The sequence below is a fragment of the Rhinoderma darwinii genome, chromosome 1, assembly GCF_050947455.1.
Source record: "Rhinoderma darwinii isolate aRhiDar2 chromosome 1, aRhiDar2.hap1, whole genome shotgun sequence".
Lineage (NCBI taxonomy): Eukaryota > Metazoa > Chordata > Amphibia > Anura > Rhinodermatidae > Rhinoderma > Rhinoderma darwinii.
In genome coordinates, this window is record NC_134687.1 from 118,665,982 (window position 1) to 118,689,706 (window position 23,725).

The window sequence follows — 23,725 nt, forward strand, 5'->3', positions numbered from 1 at the left end:
TTAATGTACCATATAGAGTACTGGGAGACTAAAAAAAAAATGTTGTGGGCGTTAAAGGAGATCTGTGATTTCATATATACCAATCAGCCATAACATTAAAACCACTGACAGGTAAAGTGAAATGCATTAATTATCTTGTTACAATGGAACCTGTCAAGGGATTGGATATATTAGGCAGCAAGTGAACAGTCAGTTTTTGAAATTGATGTGTTGGAAGCAGGAAAAATCGGCAAGTGTAGGATCTGAGCGACTTTAAAAAGGGACAAATTGTGATAGCTAGATGACTGGGTCAAACTATCATCAAAATATTAGATCTTGTGAGGTGTTCATGGTATGCAATGGTTTTTATCTACCAAAAGTGGTCTAAAGAAAGTGAATCGGCAACAGAGTCTTGGACGCCCAGGGCTCATTGATGCCATTGGAAGCGAAGGCTAGCCAGTCTGATCTGAACCAAAGGCTGCTGAAGCTATGATAGAACAGTGTCAAACACACAGAACATTGCAGCTTGTTGCATTTGGTTCTGCTTAGCCGCAGACTGGTCAGAGTCGCCATGCTATCCCCTGTCCATTGCCAAAAGCACCTGTAATGGGCACATGAGTCTCAGAGCCGGACCATGGAGTAATGGATGTAGGGGGGCTGGTCTGATGAATCACGTTTTATTTTACATCATGTGGATGGCGTGTCAGTTGCTTACCTAGGAAAGAAATGGCACCAGGATGCATTATGCTAAGACGGGAAGGCAGTGTGTTGCTCTGGGCAATGTTCTGCTAGGACACCTTGGGTCCTGGCATTCATTAGCATTTTACTTTGACACGTACCACCTACCTAAACATTGTTACTTACTAAGTACACCTCTGCATGCCAACAGTATACCCATATAGCAGTGGCGTCATCCAGCAGGATATTGTGCCCTGCCACACTGCAAAAATTGTTAAGGAATGGTTTGAGAAACATCACAAAGAGTTCAATGTATTGGCCTTAAAATTCCCGAGATCTCAATCCGAGCATCTGTGGGATGTGCTGGAAAAACAAGTCCAACCAATGAAGGTCCCACCTCGCAACTTATGGGACTTAACGGGTTCCCGACCGCTGGCTGTATTTTTACGGCCAGCGGTCAGGGTCCTTAAAACTAAAGCCATAGACTTTTTACGGCTCGGGTTTTAACTTGCTACCCGCGCGATCGGGCAGCTGAATGTTCGGTCTCCGGCTGTCAGTGACTGCCGGGGACCCTGAGGAGAGGATAGAAACAGCTTTCGCTGCTTCTGTCTTCTCAGATGTCTTTTTACACAGGGCTCAATGAACGCTGTGTATAGGAATAGAGACAGCAGCAGCGGCGCTGTCTCTTTTCCTCCCGGTGATCATGTGACTGGTCACATGATCGCCGGGTGCCGTTAGTGGTAGACTGCTGCTGGGTCTTACTAGACCCAGCACAGCTCTATTAGTGACAATCGTCAATATGAGAGGGCTGATTTCCCCTGTAACTGGGGTTGCAGTGCAGCTCCAGTTACAGTGGAAAAACATGGAGTAAAAGAAAGAAAAAAAATATATAAAGTTCCCCAAAGGTCTTTTTTGACCTTTGAGGGACAGACCATAGTAATAAAAAAGTAGTAAAGTAAAGTGCAAAAAAAAATTAAATAATAAATACACATAAAATACCCACCCTAAAAAAAAACGTTCCCCCCGCCAATCATTGTTGTAACGCTAGCGCTGACCCAATTACCCTAATATAGACATGTAATATATTAAAATTTATGATAGACGATGACGATCACAAATAAAAGGTCTATTTTAGGGTAAAACTATATTACCCAAAAAAAATTGCTGAAACATAAAATAGCTTATTTTTTTACTATTATTTTCAAACTTTATGAATGAAAATTCTAAAATAGCAAAAAAGGTGTGTATAAAAATGATAAAAAGAGAAACCTGCATTGTCTACGGAAAAAACGTCGCAAAAATCACGTCGTTAGCCCAACAAATAAAAAAGTTATAGCCATTTAACTAACACGTGCTAAAAATGGCTAAATGGTGTCTGGTCCTGAAGGCGCAAAATAGCCCGGTCCTGAACTGGTTAAAGGATCTGCAGATAACATGTTGGTACCAGATACCACAGGACACCATCAGGGGTCCTGTTGAATCCATGCCTTGATGGGTCAGAGCTGTTTTGGAGGCATGAGGAATATCTACACAATATTAGGCAGGTGGTTTTCATGTTATGGCTGATCGGCGTATAAAGCTGAAATAATTGAATATATGTAATGCTCACGGTTGGTCAGGCGACTGCAATGGAAGATTGATTAATGACATACCATTTATCTGTCCATGTGGTCATCCGTACAGATACAAGGAATACATCCATGGAGAGCTTTAATAGGGACCACTATTTCTCATGATCTCACCTGGTCTAGTGCAATATATGCTCTAGTAAAGAAGGCCCAGCAGCGTATTTATTTTTTGCTACTAAAGTGTTGAAATTTTGCTACGTTTTTATCAGACAACAACACATGGAATAACTGTTTGGTTTGGTATTGTGAAAATAAAGGAACGTTTGTTGTGTAGAGTAACTAAAACATTATTTATTTATTTTTTTAGGTTCCAAACAAATGCTGTTAACAATATGAGCGTTGCGTTTTTCATGTGGAACATTGTATCTACTGTTCTTCATTTTTCAAATGCCGGAAATTATTCTGATGATTTACAGGATGTAGTTGATTTTTTGCAACTCAACCAAAATTTTAGCATTAAAGACTTTACCAAAAAATATGGATTTTATATCAATAACAGCACATTATTAAAGTGCAATTTCTTTGGCATTCCATGCTACCCAGAGGTAAACTTGTTTTGATTTCTTACAGTAATTCATAAGGTAGCAGGGACATATACATATACAAAACAAATAATTTGCAAAGCTAATTTAGCTATTTTAACTAGGCTTTGCATATTATTAATACTATATCAAATTGAATTTTGGTGCATATTTTGATACAGTCATTATCTACAATACATATTAACTTATTTGTTTGGGCTTGATAAAAAAAAATTCTTAGAAAAGATAAATAGAGAACCCTAAAGAAATCTAAGTGGCCGGTACATATCAACAATCCAGTATGTAACCTATTAATGCACAGAAACTGGCTTTATATTGGCATCACTCCTGCCACATAGAGAGTATATTAAAGGGATTGTCCAGTCCCAAAAAATGTGCTTCAATGGGAGAAGGCTTCAACACTGGGAACCGCCACTACAAGTGTGTGAGCAATAAAGGCAATGAAGGGGAAGAAGCCCTTATACGAGAGCTGCGCCCCCTTCAGAACAGCTCATCGGCGGGGGTGTCGGGAGTCTGACCCCAACTAATCAGACATTGATGGCCTATCCTAACGATAGGCCATATATTTTTTGGGACTGGACAACCCCTTTAAGCTATTGTAAACGGTAGATATTTGGAAAAAAATAGGTCTATGCTGTCCAAGATTTGTTCTGTTCGTAAATCAACTGGGGTTTGTACAGAGGAAATGTTGAACTTGATTGGTGGATGTCTCTTGCTCTTTGATGGTTAGAATAGCATACTGCGTTATTATATCCAGTAAATGGAAAGTAAAACTGACGGACATATTAGAAGTCAATTAGCGTGGGAGCTCTTTTGAAATTCTCCATTGAGCTTAAAGGCTCGGTACGCCTTTGGAAGCAATTACATTTTTTTATTAAATCAATGTGTTATGTGCTTTTGAGTTATTTTCAAATTTACTTTAATTAACAAAAAATGTAGCCTTTTACAACACAGCTTCTATGTATCCTGTGTACATATGTATCATTCTCTCTCAGCCGATTCTGTCAGCTCAGCTGAACTGACGGCTCGACTGAGAGTGGGTCCTGTGAGTCTCTCACGCACGGGATCCACCTAACATCAATCACATCTAAGTTCATAGCTAAGATGTAATCAATATTAGCTGGATCCTGTGTGTCAGAGACACGCAGGACCCGCTCACATCCAAGCCGTCTGTTCAGATGAACTGACGCATTTGGCTGAAAGAGAACAATACAGCTTCTATGTTTACAGGAAACATAGAAGCTGTATCGTAAAAAGTAGAAAAATTTGTAATACTAGTCAATTTGAAAGTTGCTTAAATATAACACATTGATTTAATAAATAGAAAAATAAATGTAGGTAAATAACTAGTTGTGCAGTTCTGTATTATTAACAATTGTGTATGCTTAAACAGATAGATTATCATACAGTATTTAAACAAAATTATTAATAAAAGTATTCAGCAAAACTCAAACAATATTGGGGCAGATACAGTATACTAATCCTGTCTAAGATTTAGACAGAGTGACGTTTGACCAGGCAGTCAGAAGATGTGCCAAATTTGTCACAGTGGGGTACACTGTATGATAAATTTGCCACATCTTGTTAGACATGCTAGATACTTTTCTCTTTCTTATACCACCTATTAGTTGGTTTAGTTTACGGTTGGTGCACATCGGCGCATTTAAAACCACGCCTCCTTTCTAGACACTTGAAAAGTGTTTAGTGAGGCGCAAACATCTGTTCTTTTTGGCACATTTGCTTCCTAAATAGTTTTAAAACTCAATTTGGCATTTTGTGCCAGAAATGTATCAAATCTTTACGCATTTTACGACATATTGTAGACACAAATACATTTAGTAAATATGTCCCATTGTTCGCAATCGGAATTCTTTTTATTCCAGAGCAAAGTGTTCTTTAAATTATGTCTTGCTTTCATTTTTTGAAGGGAACCTGTCATCCACATTATACTGCCTTCACTGAGGGCAGCATAGTGTAGTGACAGACATACTGATTTCAGAGGTCTGTCACTTATTTGCTTAAGCAAAGCCGTTTCTGAGGAACTTACATGCAGAGCCCGGGCAGCGCCGCCAGAGATGAGTCAGGCATATTCATGGGGTTCTGCAAGCTCCACCCCTTTACTAGTTCTTCCCACTCTCCGTTGATTGACAGATGTCTCCCTATGTGTAATAATAGAAATATCTATCAATCAACATAAAGTGGGTGGGGCTAGCGAAGAGTGGGTTTAGCTCCCTGGGCTCGGCATGTGAATTCTCTGAAACGGCATTACTTAAGAAAATAAGGGATGGAGCTCTGAAATCAGCGTGTCTGTCACTACATTATACTGCTCTCAGTGGGGGCAGCATAATATGGATGACAGGTTCCCTTTAAGTTTAAATTATTGTTTTTTCTTTTGTCTCCAAGGACTTTGAGCATGTTTTCACAGAATATGGAAATTGTTACACTTTCAATCATAATTCTCTTAGAAAACACACAAGGGTCAGTACTTCTGGAAGAGGATTAAGTGTACTCTTTGATATAAAACAGGTATTAAAATAACTTTATTAATTGAAGTCAACATCTTCAAACAGAGGTCTAACATTGAACATTAGCACTGTCAGTCGGCATTCTTGGCATCAAAGTAAATGAGAAAAGTCCATTAAGATATTTTTAGGATTACTAGTAAGAATACAAGGAAGGGGTTGCCTAAAACTCCATCCGTAGTTTAACTCAGTGGCCCAGATCATGCCAATGCCATCATCTAATGTGCCCTTTCTTCTAGTTTGTGTAGAATATACTCCGCTTTGCCCATGCAACAAGTATACAAAAAACAATACAGAGAAGTTTAGCATGACCCCAAACAAAGTATGACTCACAAAAATGTAAAAAAAATTGACCCATGAAATCTTAGGTCATGCAAAGTAACCACAGCCTAGTGAGTTAGGTGTACAGAGTATAGATTCACTCTTCAGACATGAGTGATATGGCGTAATATTAACTATGCAAGTAAATACTGTGATATTTTTTGTGCCTTTGAGACTAACACAGTTGCTCTTTACACTGCATTTAGAATGAATTCTGGCCCTTCCACTTATTTCATATTTTGTTACATTCCAGCTTCATTCTAAAATGAATAATATTTATTTAGTCTCATCAATCTACACACAATACTCCATATTGACAACTCAAAATCAGATTTGTCAAGCTTTATGTCAATTTATTTTTATATAACTTTATCCCATTGAAATTATTGTTGCATAGCAGTTGTTACTATTGCTCTGGACTAAGAGTAGATGCCCCTGAAAATATTAGCCTGATCAAGAGATGTTCCTCATTTAACATCTTTCTGAAATGCATGGATATTCTTTATTTAATATATGGTAACGGTATAGAATGTAACTATAATGTACCTCTTATGATAATGATTATTTCTGGTTCTTTACATTAGTCAGAATTCACTGATGATCCGTCACTAGGGTTTGTGGATGCCGGGATGACATTTGTGATACACTCTCCAAAGATTCATCCCAGATTTGATGGCCTGGGTCTACACTGTCCTGCAGGGATGCACGCACATGCTTCTATACGACATTTCAAGGTACTTACATATTTAAGAGAAGAGGAACTGGAGGCACTGATGTTCTATTTTATTATGCAAATGAAGGATTCAAGCAGACGATTTAAAACAGCAAGAATGTTTCCGAAGTACACGCACAGTTTCTCTCATAAGATATGCATACATAATCTACTAGGTTTTTCAACACAAACAGCGGACGCCACTAAAACCCAGCAGGCTATAAAGCCAATAAATGTCAACTTCCGGATATTAGCATAGCTTTGTAGAATATAGTGATGACCCTAAGGGATTTAGATATTTTAAGACAGCTCTTGGTTGCTATCCAGTTTAATTATATAGTAGGTTGCTGTGACTAATACAAGTTCTTTGGATAGATTGAAACATTAATGTTTCTCAATTACATTAAACACTATTTTACTTAACATATATTTACATTTACTTAATTAATGAATTGCATAGCAAGGGATACATGACAGAAGACGTTATTTAATAGAGGATATGTTTGGTTCGAGACTCACTGCATTTCCTCAGCATTCCAGTTATCTGTTGGGCTTCTTTGCATGGAATCCTCCCGTCTTTGGGACACAAAATAATCTTATGTAAAGGGTCAATGGATTATCCATCTTGTTCATGAAACCATGCCTTCTCAAGGACCCAATTTCATATGCCTGCTGCGTAAGGCCATGTTCTTCGTAGAGTAAACACTGCAGAATTTTTGTCCGCATTTTTTGTTTAGGGTATGTTCCCACAGGTCGGATACACTGCATAAAAGTACGCAGCATACCCAACCTAAAAACCCGCAGAAAATTCAAGCCGAAAAACTGCACCTAATTGTGCAGAAAACACAGCAGGAAAAAAAAAGATAATACTTACCTTCACCGGCCTTGCCATAGTGACACATCCCTATGTTCTCTGTGCACCCCGGGCTACCTGTGATGATGATGCAGCCCTTGTGACCGCTACAGCCTGTAATTGGCTGCAGCAGTCATATGGGATGAAACGTCATTCCAAAAAGCTGGACTGCACAGAGAACTGTTGGGGGTTCAAGGAGCTGTCGCTATGACAACGCCAGGGGGTAAGTATGGACCAGCATTGATTTATTTTTTTGCAGGGGAATCGCATATTTATCACCGCAAAAATCACAACATTTGCCATTTGATGCAGATTTTACCTCCCCCATTGAATTTAATTAGGAAAAACCGCAACAAAAGTGCAACTTATGCCGCGGATCAAAAAAACACATCGCAGGTCAATTTTATGAACATTTTCTCAACAGATTTTTTTCCGCAGCGTGTGGATGAGATTTGTTCAAATCTCACCCACTTTGCTGCAACTGTGTAAATGAAGTGGATTTTCCGTAGAATTCTGTTGTAAAAATTCTGCAGTGTTCTACTATATAGGAACCCAGCCTCGCAGAGCAACAATGTGGATGGGATTTCAACAAATCTCATCCACTCGCTTCCGAAAAAACCTGTGCTAAAGACGTGAAGAAATTGACTTGCCGTATAGATTTACAATGTGCAGCATGCCAATTTATGTTACAAAAATGCTGTGGAATTCCCTCGCTGAAAATCCAGATGAAAATTCGGAAGTGTTTACGCTATGTGTGAACATGGTCTTAAAGGGCTTGGATTATGAAGACCACCTCTTTCCATAAGCCCTGCTTGGGCATATGGATGTCATAGAGGAGGGTTCCTTCAATTGGCCAAAGCAAATAAAAAACAGTTCTCACTCTGGCAGACCTTGCTCGTTGACGTATTACGTGGTCAGCTATTTATTTGAATGGCAGGTATGTAATACAATTATCTGCTACTTCTGCACATTAATTCACCTCAGGCTTCAGTTTGTGTGACCATTGCATAATTTAGGCCTCCTTCTTCTTCAAAAAACGCTAAACTAGAACATTTATTTTGTACAAATTTCAGACAATTATTCAGGAATATCCTTGGGGTGAATGTAATCCTGATTTAGAACTGGCATATAATGATGTCTACAGCACCTACGGATGCCTTCAGGAATGCAAGTCAGCTTATATACAAAAGGCATGTGGATGTTTGCCTTTTCTACTGCCAGGTAACAGGTTTTTTTTAATCTAAAATAATGAACTTCTAATATGCTAATACTGATAACTATCTAATACTGATCAGCCATAACATTAAAACCACTGACAGGTGAAGTGAATAGAATTGATCTTGTTACAAAGGCGCCTGTGAAGGTGTAGGAAATATTAGGCAGCAAGGGAACAGTCTCTTCTTAACGCTTGTGTTGGAAGCAGGAAAAATGAGCAAGCGTAAAGATCTGAGCAATTTTGACAGGGCCAAATTGTGATGGCTAGACGACTGGGTTAGAGCATCCCCAAAACGGCAGGTCTTGTAAAGAGTTCCCGGTATGCAGTGGTTAGTACCTACCAGAAGTGGCCCAAGGAAGGACAACCAGTGAACCGGGGATAGGGTCATGGGCTCCAAGGGTCATTGATGTTCATGGGGAGCAAAGGCTGGTCAGTTTGGCTCGATCGCACAGGAGAGGTACTGCAGCACAAACAGTGAATAACAGCTTGCTGCCTATAGCTGGCTGTGTAGCCCCAGTCTGGTTAGAGTGCCCATTCTGACCCCTGTCTACCACTGAAAGGACCTACAATGGGCACATGAACATTAGAACTGTACTATGAAACAACGTAAGAAGGTGGCTTGGTCTGATGAATCGCATTTTCTTTTGCATGTTGACGGGCTGGTGCATTTGTGTCACAAGCCTGGGGAAGAGTTACACTATGGGACACACTATGACAGGACACACTATGGGAAGAAGGCAAGCCAGTGGAGACTATGTGATTCTCAGGGCAATGTTCTGCTGGGAAACTTTGGGTCCTGGCATTCATGTGGATGTTACTTTGACACGTACCAACTACCTAAACAATGTTGTAGACCAAATAAACCCTTTCATGTCAGCGGTATTCTCTAATGGCATTGGCCTCTTTCAGCAGGATAATGTGCCCTGTCACACTGCAAAAAATGTTCAGCAATGGTTTGAGGAACATGACAAAGAGTTCAACGTGTTGACTTGGCCTTGCCTAGATCTCATTCCGATCGAGCATCTGTGGGATATGCTGGAAAAACAAGTCTGATCCACGGAGGACTACTTCGCAACTTACAGAACTTAAAGGATCTGCTAATAACATCTTGGTATCAGACACCACAAAACACTTTAAAGGGGTTGTCCGAGATATATTTTTATTTTAAAGTTAAACACACAATGCACACATTAAGTATTCCCTAATATACTTACCTGTGCAATCTTGCTTCTGTTCTCCGTTCTGGCAGCTCTTTTCTGCCGATCACATGTCTTCTGACGTCACGTTTTCTTCCTCCTCCACTGTCGTGTCGTGTCCCGATCACATGGTCTCGCCCCAGCGAGACCTCGGATGGGACACGACACGTCACTGGAGACGTGACGTTTCTGCGCGTGCCCGCCCGCCCAGCCTATGCATCTTTTCACTGTGAACGCGCCTATGCATGTTCACAGTGAAAAAAGTGAAGAGGGACGGCACCCGCGGACTAGAAAGGTACAGTGACCTCTGTACTTTTAGTTCTTCCCCTATCAAAGCCTACACATAGTAGGCTTTGATAGGGAATTATACAACACTATGCAGCACACGGGTCGCATGCAGCCCTTGAGGCTGTTATCTGCGGCCCGCGGGACACCGTGCACTGTTTAACAACTGGTTCCCGACCGCTGGCTGTATTTTTACGGCCAGCGGTCAGGGTCCTTAAAACCCGAGCTATAGACTTTCTACGGCTCGGGTTTTAACTTGCTGCCCGCGCGATCGGGCAGCTGTATGTCGGGTCTCCGGCTGTCAGTGACTGCCGGGGACCCTGAGGAGAAGATAGAAGCAGCTTTAGCTGCTTCTGTCTTCTCCGATGTCTTTTTACACAGCGCTCAATGAACGCTGTGTATAGGAATAGAGACAGCGGCCCCGCGGCGCTGTCTCTATTCCTCCCGGTGATCATGTGACTGGTCACATGATCACCGGGTGCCGTTAGTGGCAGACTGCTGCTGGGTCTTACTAGACCCAGCACAGCCCTATTAGTGACAATCGTCACTATGAGAGGGCTGATTTCCCCTGTAACTGGGGCTGCTGTGCAGCCCCAGTTACAGTGGAAAAACATGGTGTAAAAGAAAGAAAAAAAACATATAACGTTCCCCAAAGGTCTTTTCTGACCTTTTGGGGGACAGACCATAGTAATAAAAAAATAATAAAGTAAAGTGCAAAAAAAAATACAATAATAAATACACATAAAATACCCACCCCAATAAAATACCGTTCCCCCCGCCAATCATTGTTGTAACGCTAGCGCTGACCCAATTACCCTAATATAGACATGTAATATATTAAAATTTACGGTAGACAATGACGATCACAAATAAAAGGTCTATTTTAGGGTAAAACTATGTTATTACCAAAAAAAAATAGCTGAAACGTAAAAAAGCTTTTTTTTTACTAATATTTTCAAACTTTATGAAAGAAAATTCTAAAATGCCAAAAAAGGTGTGTATAAAAACGATAAAAAAAAGAAACCTGCATTGTCTACGGAAAAAACGTCGCAAAAATCACGTCGATAGCCCAACAAATAAAAAAGTTATAGCCATTTAACTAACACGTGCTAAAAATGGCTAAACGGTGTCTGGTCCTGAAGGCGCAAAATAGCCCAGTCCTGAACTAGATAAGATCTTCTGGGGTCCTGTATCTAAGCCTACATTGTTAGGGTATGTTCACACGAGGGCGTCCATAACGGCTGAAATTACGGGGATGTTTCCGCCTGTTTTTTTTTTAAGCGGAAACAGCGTAGCAAAACTTGTAAAAAACGGCCCGAAAATGCGTACCATTGATTTCAATGGGAGGCGTCGGCGTCTTTTTCCCGCGAGCAGTAAAACTGCCTCGTGGGAAAAAGAAGCGACATGCTCCATCTTCGGGCGTTTACACCTCTGACCTCCCATTGACTTCAATGGGAGGCAGAGAAAGCGTATTTCCGTTGTTTTATGCCCGCGGCGCTCAATTGCCGTGGGCGAAAAACATGACGGAAAACGACGCGAAAAACGCAGCAAAAAAAGCCGCAAAAACAACGCCAAAAAGGCTACGATAAACGCCGCGATAAACATCGCAAATAAAGCCGCGAAAAAAGAGGCAAAAAACGCCACGAAAAACGACAGGAAAAACGCCATGAAAGACGCAACGAAACGCAGAAAAAAAACCGCAAACAGCGACGCAAAAAAAAGAGGCGAAAAACGACGCAAAAAAGGCTACGATAAACGCCACGGAAAACGTTGCGAAAAACATCGCGGAAAAAGCCGCAAACAAAGAGGCAAAGAACGCCGTGAAAAACTACTGGGAAAACGCCACGAAAGACGCAACGAAAAACGCAGCAAAAATAGCCGCAAACAACGATGCAAAAAAAGAAACGATACGAAAAAGGCTACGATAAACGCAACGGAAAACACAGCAAAAAAAGACGCAAACAAACAAGCAAAAAATGCCAAGATAAACGAAGCGAAAAACGGCCCGAACAAAGCGGCAAACAAAACCGCAAACAGCGCACAAAAAACTCCGGGAAAAATGACGCAAAAATCAACGTGCAGGGAGAGGTAAATCTGCCGCAAACTTCAAGACGGAATTTTGAGGCAGATATTCCTCCGGCAAAAAAACTCTGTGTGAACATAGCCTTAGTGGAGAGAGACGTGAGATAGAGGAGGGTGGGCGAGGGTTAGGGTGAGGGTGAGGGTTAGGGTGAGGGTGGACGAGGGTGAGGGGAGACACGAAGAGGTTTATAGACCTGAAAAGAGAAATAAAACATAATGGGGGGAGAACATTTGCTCACCATCCTTCAAGAATGTCAGCAAGGAGACAATCCAGTGAAGGAGGTCAGCGGGAGGAGCAAGGACAGCTCACGTGAACTCTTGGAAGGTACGTGCACGCTCATTGCAGCCTGCAATGAGCGTGCACGGGAAAAAAGTTTCATAACAAGGAAAGATCAACAAACCAGAGCTGAACTGCATGTAAACAAACTGTGCTAAATTCAAAGAAGAAATGTGCTAAGTAGAATTTTTTTTAAAAATAATGCTTTATTTAGGTTGTCTGTATAAGGGGTAATGTATGACAGAGTTTTTGAAAAAATGTTGGTATCTCGGACAACCCCTTTAAGATGTCTTCTAGAGTCCATGCCTGGATGGGTCAGAGCTGTTCTTGCAGCACAAGGGACACACACAATATTAGTCAGGTGGTTTTAATGTTATGGCTGTAATATTACTGTGCATTTAAGCTCCAAGCATTGTTTTTAACAGTCTTTGTCTTTCAGCACTGTCAATAAGAACATTCCAATATTCTGTACGTCACTGAACCCTAGTGTCCACATTAGTTAAAAATCAATGTTAAATCAATGTCAGACTGTATTGTACGTTATAATTTCTTACCGATGGCCTCTTCAAGAGAGAATTAAAGTTGTTGTAATAAAATGTCTTCTTTTTTTCCCAATAACAGCATTACTCATGTGCATGGGCTGCGTCTGGTACTGCAGCTCATTACCATTCATATTCATTCTCATACAACCCTTTTATGCTCCCAATAGCTGCTCACAAGATGTGGAATCGCTTAGCAAAGGATGGTGGGTTCTACGAGGGACGTGAAACTCATACTGTCATTCTAAACCTTTCTCATTGTAAAATTAGATGCAAGCTACTTATGAAAGCTAATACAATTTAGAACAATATTTAGCTTTGATCAAAGCCCAAAAAAGGTTTTTCATTAAATATATACAACTAGAATAATTATTTGTATTTTGAAACAAGGCTGATGAGCAGATGTTTATTCGTTTCTTTATAGGTAATGGTAAAGAATGTGATCTTCAAAGATTTTATAACTGTGCATACCCAACAATATGTAAGTATACAGATTCACAGAGTGCAGTTCAAATATATTTGTAGAGAAATGGTTAAAAATTAAAGAGGTTTACTCATTGTGACAACCTTCTTCCATATGCCCTATATAAGTGCCATGTGATAAAATGAGAGAGACTGCATCAGGGTTGCCATCCTCTCTTCTTTTTTTTTTTTCTAGATAGAAAAAGGTAATATAATGTCTACAGCTTAAAATATGTAAAATACTAATCATCAGCATGTACTGTGAACTGTAAAATAATGATCATTACAATCACAATAACCTGTACAAGCTCCTCCGGCTTATAAAAATGAGCCAAAGGTCCCCTATTTCTACAGACTTAGTGAATTTACTAACAGTTGGCAACTCTGAGTATTACCTATGTCTACCTATTCAAAGGCAACAGCCATAGAGCATATTCTTAGGGAAAAAATATGAAAAAGGCCACACAATTTAGGTGCATTTTGAAGAAATCCTTTTTGAAGAAAATGATTATAGTTAGTCTGGATTTCTCACATGCATTTTTTATGCAGTTTTTGTTAAAAAAAATTTTAGCCAAACACAGGAAGGAAAAAATTGAGCAGCTTCCTGTTCAATATTGTACGGTAAATTGTAGCTTATACTAAAAAGACAATGCTTTCAATATTAATGAAGAAAACACATTTTACAATTTAATTTCCATTTCACTTTCCTATTCATTTGTTGATGAGAAAGATTTTTATGTTTTTAGTTGTGTTTTATGACATGGACTTAAAACTCAATTTCCAGGTTGATAAGTACTAGCAAAACTATTCGGGATAAACTGCGTTTTAACACACTTGTCTGTTAGACTTATACGTCAAAGTTATCCAAAGATACCTATTCACGAGTATGTCCTTATGATGTACGCCAAGCCGGTATGCATCTGCAAACTTTATTTTTTGGTGGTATGGAATAGCATAGTAGACCATGCTATTCCATACAAAGGTATTAACGAAAAAAAATTATGCATTTTTTTTTACCAAAGTGTCCTATGGATTAGGTACTGTGGGATACATCACAACCTTCTGTACGATTTATATGTCCAGAATCCTCCCGACGTATTCCTCCAACATAGGGCTCTGTTATAATGTGAACAGAGCCTTATTCTGGTTTCTTCATCTAAAATATCCAAATATCTTATAATCACTCTCTTAAGTATTAGGGACAAACAATAAAATGTAGAGGGAGTGAAAGGGCTGATAATATTCAAGCGTTACCCACTATCAGTACTTATGTAATATAGAAAGTAATAATGCTGAATGCCACAGTGGCAAGAAGATCCAGCTTGGTCACTTTTAGGAGTGTTGTTTTTTTTGTTTGTTTTTTTGCTGCTAAAAGCCATTATAACTCCCTAATGAATAAGTCCAGGTAGAGTCAATTGTATTGAATTCTGCTAACCTGCAGACCCACACACCATTGTATGACTCCATAGGCTCAACAATGGCTGCTGTTTATTCTGTTGAAGGACTTGTACAGTAGGTCCATGCTATTCAATTCAATTTTCCTGCAGCTGCCCTTTAAATTTGTTCCCGAAATGCTGTATATTCAGTTCTATACCATATTATCCCAGGGATATGTCATCCCTTCTTCTGGAGAGAAAACCACTTTAACATTTTACTCAAGTTGCCCGGGTGTCGGATATACCATTGGTGCAACCTGTGCAGCTGCAGTAGGTAGGGGGGCCCACTGCCACATTAAATTCAGCTTTTTACTGCCTATTGGATTGCATGTGTGGACTGCGCAGTTGACAATGGCTCAGAATTATTGACAAATCGTTAGAAAGACATGACAGCGGGTTGTTCTTTGATGAGCTAATGGAGAGTAAGGGGCCCACATACTGTTCTTGATTGGAGGCCATCTGTTGACTATGTCCGCCAGTGCGAGTGGCTTTACTGAATGTGATGTCTTTGTGTCTACAGTTCGAATTGAGAAGGATGAGCTATGTAGTGTAGGAACGTACAATTCTTCTTGTCCGGTTCCTTGTGAAGAGACAGACTATCCTGCTACGCTCTCATATTCAACGTTTCCAAGTGACAAAGCTGCCGATTATCTCTCCGCTAAACTGAACAAAAATGCCTTATATATGAGGTAAATGTACATGTCACCAGTCTGAATTAAAGTTCTTCTGTTGTCACATTAATTCTGGTATGTATCCATGTTCTCTTATTGATTACAAAGAAATATCTGAGCTCATCGATGACCTTAGATTTTCTCGAGCTAAGATTTTATTATCTGCAAACAGAGGAAGCCCAGGAGGCTCGCAGTCAAACATGTTAATGTATAAAACATTGTTCTATCACTAAGTACTTAAGCAACATAAATCATATACAGCAAGTAACAAACATCAGCTGCCGTTTTCTAAAAGAGCAGTCTATTGATTTTAAATATGTAACCTGAGGAAAGAATGCCTTGTACAGTTATTTCCTAGATTAGAAAATGGGCCATCCGCAAGGAGGTCTCATTAATGTGTTCTATACACAGTCGTTAATGACCATGAGGGACAATAGCAGATTTTATACAATATTCATGTATTAGATTTTTATTATGAGCTTATATGTGATCGTTATTTGCTGGATCCTGTGTGTCAGAGAGATGCTGGACCAGCTTTTAAGCTGAGCCGTCAGTTCAGCTGAACTAACGCACGCGGCTTAGACAGAACAATACAGCTCCTATGTATATAGGATACATAGAAGCTGTGTCTTAAAAAGTTAAACTTTTTTGTAATAAAAGTGATAGCACAAAACACTAAATACATGAATTAAATTTAAAAAAATGCTTACAAAGATTACATATCCTTTAAAAACAAACTAAACTACAACTTAGACAACTTTTTGACTTCAGTTTTGTCTACTATTTATAGACTGTAATAGCGGCTTTACACACGCAGATGTTGCCTGTGTTTACAACTTTTAAAAAGAGCGCCGATTGACAATACAGCTTGTCGATCTGCGCTCGTTGCTCCGTTTAAATGGAGCAATGATCGTTTAGTAAGGGGGAGAACGATCGTTACTACGATTACTCGTCCCTATGCATTTGCATAATGTCCGCAGCACATCTCCCTGTTTACTAGCAACCATTTTTCAGCTACATAGAAAAGGTGATCCACCAATGAATGAGCGTTTGCTTGTTTATCGGCTGATCTTTGCCCTGTTCACACAGGGCAATAATCGGGAATGAGTGCTTATTCTCCATTTTAGTTTCCAATTACAGTATCTATAACGATCTTAAAGCGCTTTAATGAAACAGGGTAAATTAAGAGTACCTTTACATGCGGCAGATTTGTTGTAGAAATGTCTGCAACTGTCCCATTTATTTGAATGGACCTGAAGAAATCCATGAGCATGTGGCAAAAACAACCCCATTTATGTGTATAAAATGAAATTTTTCAGTTGCATAAATTTATGCAAAGAATCAGCCATGTGTAAATGTCTAAATAAGAGCATCTATAATATAATTATATAGGGTTAAAAAACAGCAGGTGCGCAAACCTGATTAAGAGCAAAAATGTTTGCATAGGTGAAAAAAACGTTTTTGGATCACGGTCTCTGACTTTAACCCCTTCCCGCCGCAGCTATTTTTCAGATTTTCATTTTCGTTGTTTCATCCCTACCTTCCAAAAGCCATAACGTCTTTATTTTTCCATGGATATAGTCCTATGATGGCTTGATTTTTGTGAGACGGGTTGTAATTTTTCGTAGCATCATTTATTGTGCCATATAATGTACTAGCAAATGGGAAAAAAATCATTTGTGGGGTATTCTGTGGGTCAATATGATTACGGCGATACCAAATATATATAGTTTTTTCTATATTTTACTACTTTTACAAGTAAAAACCTAAGTGTCAAAAATAAAATTTATTTTGCGTCGCCAAATTCCGAGAACCATAACTTTTTTTTATTTTTCTGTCGATTTAAGTGGTGTGAGGGCTTATTTTTTGTGGGATAAGCTGTAGTTTTAATGATACCATTTTTGGTGTACATGCGATGTTTTGATCACTTTTTATTTCATTTTTTGTGGGAGATGAGGTGACCAAAAAATAGAGATTCTGGCGTTTCCAATTTTTTTTTTTACGGCGTTCACCGTACGGGTTAAATAATGATACATTGTAATAGTTCAGACTGTTACGGACGCGGCGATACCTATTATGTTTATTTTTTTACTATGCTCTAGGGGGAAAATGGGAAAAGGTTTTTTTTTTTTACTTTTAATATATATATATATATTTTACATAAAAAGCAACAACTTTATTTTACTATTGTTTACTCTTTTTATTAGTCCCCCTAGAGGACTTCAACCAGCGATCGTTAGATCGCTTGCACGATATACTGCAATACTAATGTGTTGCAGTATACCGTGATTCTGACAGGCTCCTATTAAGCCCTGCCGGAGGCAGCGCTTAATAGGAGCACAAACATGGCGGACCTGGGGGCCTTCACCAGGCTCCCAGGCAGCCATAGCAACCATCGCCACCCCGCGATTGTATTGCGGGGGGCGTGATGAGCTGTTAGAGGGGGTCGCCCCCCACTTTCTAACTATTTAAATGCCGCGGTTGCTATTGACCGCAGCATTTAACGAGTTAAACGAGCGGGATCGCACTCGAGCGCGATCCCGCTCGCTACTCTGAAGTGTCGGCTGTAGCATACAGCCGACACCCGCATCGTATGGAGAGGGTTCACTCCGTGAGCCCGTTCCATACTTCCCCTTCCCGACTTTCGCATATGGATACGTCAAATGTCGGGAAGGGGGTTAAAGATTCTACAATGCTGCTTTGGTCATTGTTACATTACTTACGCATCACATTTACTCTTTAAATGGATATACATTTTTAAGTATCAGATGAAAAAAATATTTTTGGGAATTCTCTATTTTATTACTTTACTGCTGGATTCACACAGGATGGAAATGCTGCAGAATTTCCGCAGCATTTCCACGTTTCTACACCGTTTTTGCATTGCATCTGCGGATATCACCCCTTCTACATTGAAAAGGCTGAAATCCATACTGACCATGCAGAACAGAATGAGTATGCTGCCAATTAGATAACGTCCAGTAGGATGTGGATGAGATTTGTTAGAATCTCATCCTCATGACTCCGATTGTAATCCGCTGCAGATTTTCCGCATAGAAATTCCACACACAATATCTGCAGCATTTCTGTCCCAGGTGAATTGCATTCCGACAATTACAGGGATTGGCCTGATACTTTGCACATATAGGGTATGTTCACACGGCCTATTTACGGACGTAATTCGGGCGTTTTAACCCCCTAATTACGTCCGAAAATGTGGCTCGTTAGCGTTGGCAAACATCTGCCCATTCATTAGAATGGGTCTTACGATGTTCTGTGCACACGGTCATTTTTTTTACACACCGCTGTCAAAAGGCGGCGCGTAAAAAAGACGCCCGCGTCAAAGAAGTGCATGTCACTTCTTCAGACGTAATTGGAGCCGTTTTCCATTGACAAATTAATTGGAAAAGCAGCTCCTATTATGTCCGTAATGGACGCAGCAAAAAGCGCCTCAACATACCCATACTATCTAAGGGCGCGAGGCACACTAGAATAAAAATGGGGATCTTTATTCTCTGGTATTGGGCCTCTTTCACACGGCAGTGTTCTGGTCAGTATTTTGCTTCAGTATTTGCATGCCAAAACCAGGAGTGGAACCTGCACACAGAAAACGGATGTGAACATTTGCACTTTTTCTGTGTTTTGGACCCACTCCTGGATTTGGTTTCAAAATACTGACCAAAATACTGTCATGTGAAAGTGACAATAGAGCAGTATTGTAGTTTAAGAAAATTTCACATATTTGGTATCATCATTGACAGGAGAATGAGTGGTCAGGTTAAACTTATTACATTGAATTAGAAATGGAAGAAAAGTAGAAATGTAGCATTCTTTCCTATTTCTGTGCGTTTCTTAATTTAAAACATAAAGGGGTTTTCCCATGAGGGACATTTATGACATATCCACAGGATATGTCATAAATGTGAGATAGATGCGGGCCCCACCTCTGGGACCCGCACCTATCTCTAGAACGGGGCCCCTAAACCCCATTCTACCTCTTTGTGTGTCGGCTGATTTACGACCATGAAGGTGAAAATAGCATAGCTCGCTGAGCTACGCTGTTATCGTAAGCTCCATAGAACGAAATGGTAGTTACGGAAACAGCTATTCACTACTATGGGAGTTACGGAAACGGCGTAGCTCAGCGAGATACGCGGTTTTCTTAACTCCCGACCATACGGTCAGGAAGTGGCCGGGAGTCAGTGATAGCAGACAAAGCTAGAACGGGGATTTAGGGGGCCCCGTTCTAGAGAAGGTGCGGGTCCCAGAGGTGGGACCCGCATCTATCTGACATTTATGTTATTCGTGGGAAAATCCCTTAAAAACAATTAAAATATACTGGTTCTGTTTTAGTACCATATAAAAGCCCCATCCCCCAAAAAATGAAAAAATAAATAAATAAATAGCTGGTAGAAAAAAAAACAACAATTCACCTTTAGGCCAGCTTCACACGAGCATTGCGCATCTGGGACGTGAAAAACTGTGGTTTTTCACGTCCGAGTTGCAGCTGTGCTCTGCGGGACGCGTTATCACGCATCACCCATAGACTAGAGTCTATGGAGGGATGCGTGGATCGTGAAAAAATAGGACTTAGGTCATGAAACAACGAGCGTGTGAACTACCCCATTGAATTACATAGGTCCGTGGGACGAACATTGTTTTAATGGCCGTCACACGGACGTATAACACGTTCGTCTGAATAAGGACTTAGAATGTGTTGTACTAAAAGTTTAAATTTTGATGTTGGCATTTGGGCATTGAGGGCTTTGGTCACAAAGTGTTTAAGAATTCCCTGAGCTCATAGTAGTTTATATTTGTACGTTTAGCGGCCGTAGATAGAGATTTTTTAAGTTTCATTTGAAAATTAATTGAGTCTCTTTTATTTAATAATACATATTCACAAGGCAATAATTTCTATAAATAATCTTCATAAAAGACCTGAAACAATGGGACAGATTTACTGAGGGTAAGTTCACACATGGCAGATAGGCTTCATAAAAGCACACAGCATATCCGCCCTGGGCACCATAGGGAATTCCGGGCAAAAAAATATCACTAAATTGTGGTGCAGTTTTTCATCCAGAATGTCCCCTGCTGAAAACTGCACATAAAAAAATAAGTTTAATACTTACGTATCCATGTGACCGCTGCAGCCTGTGATTGGCTGCAGCGGTCTCATGGGATGAAACGTCATCCCAGGAGGTTGACCTGCATGGACAAATACAGAATTCTAGGTAAGTATAAGAAAAAAAATGTATGAGTTGAGTTTTTTTTGTGGCGGAATCGCAACATCTGCTATTTGTTTCTGGTTTTACCTCCGCATTGAATTGAACAGCAACACTATAGCAGCGATTCCGCAAATACAATTGACATGCTGCGGATTAAAAAGCCGCACCGATGGTGAATTTCTGAGTGTTTTTTCCACTTATTATTTATGCAGCGTGTGGATGAGATTTGTTCTGCTGCTACTGTATTATGCTGCGGAATTTCCGCAACAAAATCTGTTGCGGTAAATCCGCAGTATTTACTCTACGTGTGAACTTGGCCTAATGGTGTCTTACATTCAGACAGCTTAGAAATAGACTAGATGTGGCAAATTTATCACAGTCGCTTATGCTAGATGATAAATTTGGTGCACCTTTAGACATTTCCGTCTAACCTTATACAACCTCTTGGTTGGCTCACTTTAGACCAAAATGTTGTTGTAATTTTGTGCATCTTAAGCCACACCTCCTTTCCCACTAAACCACACCCCTTTATCACAAACAGTTAGTTTTGGTGCATTCCACTGATAAATGTGTCTAAAATTATTTGCGCCAAAAAGGAGCGTCTTAGGTCCGAATTCTGGAATAGCACCAAAAGTAAATATGCCCCAATATGTTATTTAGTACAGTATTTTTAGTTATGTTTAATACAGGAGATGCATGTGATCATTTTTTTTTCCTTTTAGGAATAATTTGGTGTACATTGACATTAAATACCAGGAGTTGAATTACAAAATAACCAAGCAACAGAAGGCTTTAACGTCTAGTGAACTTCTTTGTAAGTTAACGAGAAGATTACTTTCCAACTAAAATCATTATTTGTATTATTCTACTGTTGTGTATCCAGCATAAGTGTTCTAGGAAGCAAAATCCAAATGTGAAAATTTGGTATTGCCATCCTTATTTCCTTAAAAAATAGGTACATGTTTGCAGGTCTTCAAAGATCTCCAAAAATGTTGTGTTGTGTGCAACAAAATGTTGCAGTACCTTGAAATGAGATGTTTTTCCAAAATATTTTTAAAGGCTATGTACACCTTCAAAAGCGATTTATTATTTTTGTTTTATTTTATTTCTTTATTTTTTTTAATAAAATTGTGTATGTAAAAAAATTTTCTTTTTGAGATACAGCTGCTTTGTATTCTGTATACAAAGCAGCTGTATCTTGCACTGAATCCTGTATCCGTCAGGTCAGCGGCACTGATGGGTTTAGTGACAGCGGGTCCTGCATGTCTCTGACACGCAGGACCCGCTGACACTGAACCTGTCAGTCCCGCAGTCTCAGCGATAGATATAGCTGCTCTGTATACAGAATACAAAGCATCTGTATCTCAAAAAGTAAAAATCATTTTTAATTAAAAACAAATTAGAAAGTTGTACCAAACACACTGATACACATTTTTATGAAGAAAAAAAAAATAATCTTTCGAAGGTGCGTATAGCCTTTAAGGAGTTTACACTTTATGCTTACATCTGCTTCACAATATCTTCTCAAAACTTATAGCTCATTACTTGTTCATCTGCATCCTGCACTTTCATTCTACTAGAGATAATGTCATCCCATGAACGGTGTTCACTGGCGTTACAGAAGTTGCCGCATGGTTGAATACTAATTTATTTGTTGAATCACGCATAACACTTTTTCAATTGGAATAACGTAGAGACTCTGTCACCAGTTTATTAATTCCCTATCTCCTAACTAATATAATAGGCACTTTGTAGCTGATAACTACAGTGGGATTTGTTTTAAAAAAACGTTTATTATTTTAAAAGTTATGTGCATTTTTCTAAATATGCTAATGTTGCTCTAATAGCCAAATAGGAGGTGACTTTATTTTAACTCAGGGCGGTGTAATGTTTTCTGTATGACGCTGTCGAATTGTCATACAGCTTCTCCCCCTGACCAGCAACTTAGCGTGATCATATAGTATACAGCTTCCACTCCTGACTATGCATTCAACTGGTGATATCTCCGGTAGTTTCACAGCTAGAACTGCGATCCTGGAGCCACGGTTCTAGGTGGTCTACAACCAGAGATATGGCTATTTGAAGTGATCCCCTTCCCTCCAGCCTCAGTCTCCCACAGTGCGTGGAGCAGCTTCATGCGGATAGGACACCGTCAGAGGCTGTGCTGAGGCTCCACCTCAGGAGAATCGCTGGTGTTGACATCCACTTGTCTAGTATAGCCTCATTTACATATTTAGAAAAAAGCTCATAACTTGTTAAATAATAAACTTTTTGTGACACAATTTTCACTAGCCTTATCAGTGTGACACCGCCTATTAGATTAGCCAGGAGATAGGGCATTACTAAACTAGTGACATATCCTCTTTAAAACAAAATGCACCTGTCTAGATATTGCTGTTACATACTTGTTATTGCGCCCCCTATTATTCTTTTGATTCCCTTTCAGAATGCCCACCTAATGTGTCCAGTACACACTTACCCAGTAGCTCAGTGTCACCGCCCATATCCTCTAGTACACAGCTGGCGGTGTGATTTCTCCTATTGTGGAAGCCAGACAACGAGAATCAGTGCACTAGAAGCAGCTTCTTGGTATGCTTCTTTGAGAGGATTGCCATAAGACTGCACATTTTTGGCTTCTTCTCTGACTAGGTGAGAAGCCGATTCTTATTAACTGGACTTCACAATAGCAGGAATCTCCTCCACCGTTGTACAATAGGATCTGGGCGCCTACCAGGGCCTGACTGGGACATAAAATCATCCCTGGCATTTTAATGCACAGAGTCCTAAATACTCTCCATCCAATATGTTTGCGCAGTTCTGAGCCCACCCTCCAGATATACAAAAACATTACAGTGTTTCTGATACTCTTTGAAATGCTGCTTTCCATTTGTGCTATTCTGATATTTCATGAATCAATAAATGCCACAAAACTGTCCAGCATGTGATAGGCTGAATGTATACAGCGGCCCCAGCTCACATACAGGAACGGTGGCTGATTATCTGTTATAAAATGTTTCAGCAGCACAGAAGGAAGGCAGCAGGAATAGGATCCACTGGAGATGGTGACAATACACGGAAATGATCTCTCCTCAATAATA

General features: G+C 39.8%; 1 protein-coding gene across 1 annotated transcript in view; it reads left to right on the plus strand.

The window, feature by feature from the left end:
* ASIC5 (acid sensing ion channel subunit family member 5) overlaps positions 1 to 23,725 on the plus strand; it is a 33,092-nt gene that overhangs the window by 5,059 nt on the left and 4,308 nt on the right. Inside the window, exons 4-10 of the mRNA XM_075847596.1 lie at positions 2,593 to 2,830; positions 5,231 to 5,353; positions 6,255 to 6,404; positions 8,309 to 8,456; positions 13,255 to 13,311; positions 15,249 to 15,417; positions 21,350 to 21,441. Coding sequence (XP_075703711.1) covers positions 2,593 to 2,830; positions 5,231 to 5,353; positions 6,255 to 6,404; positions 8,309 to 8,456; positions 13,255 to 13,311; positions 15,249 to 15,417; positions 21,350 to 21,441 — 977 coding nt within the window. The remainder of the gene's footprint in view (positions 1 to 2,592; positions 2,831 to 5,230; positions 5,354 to 6,254; positions 6,405 to 8,308; positions 8,457 to 13,254; positions 13,312 to 15,248; positions 15,418 to 21,349; positions 21,442 to 23,725) is intronic.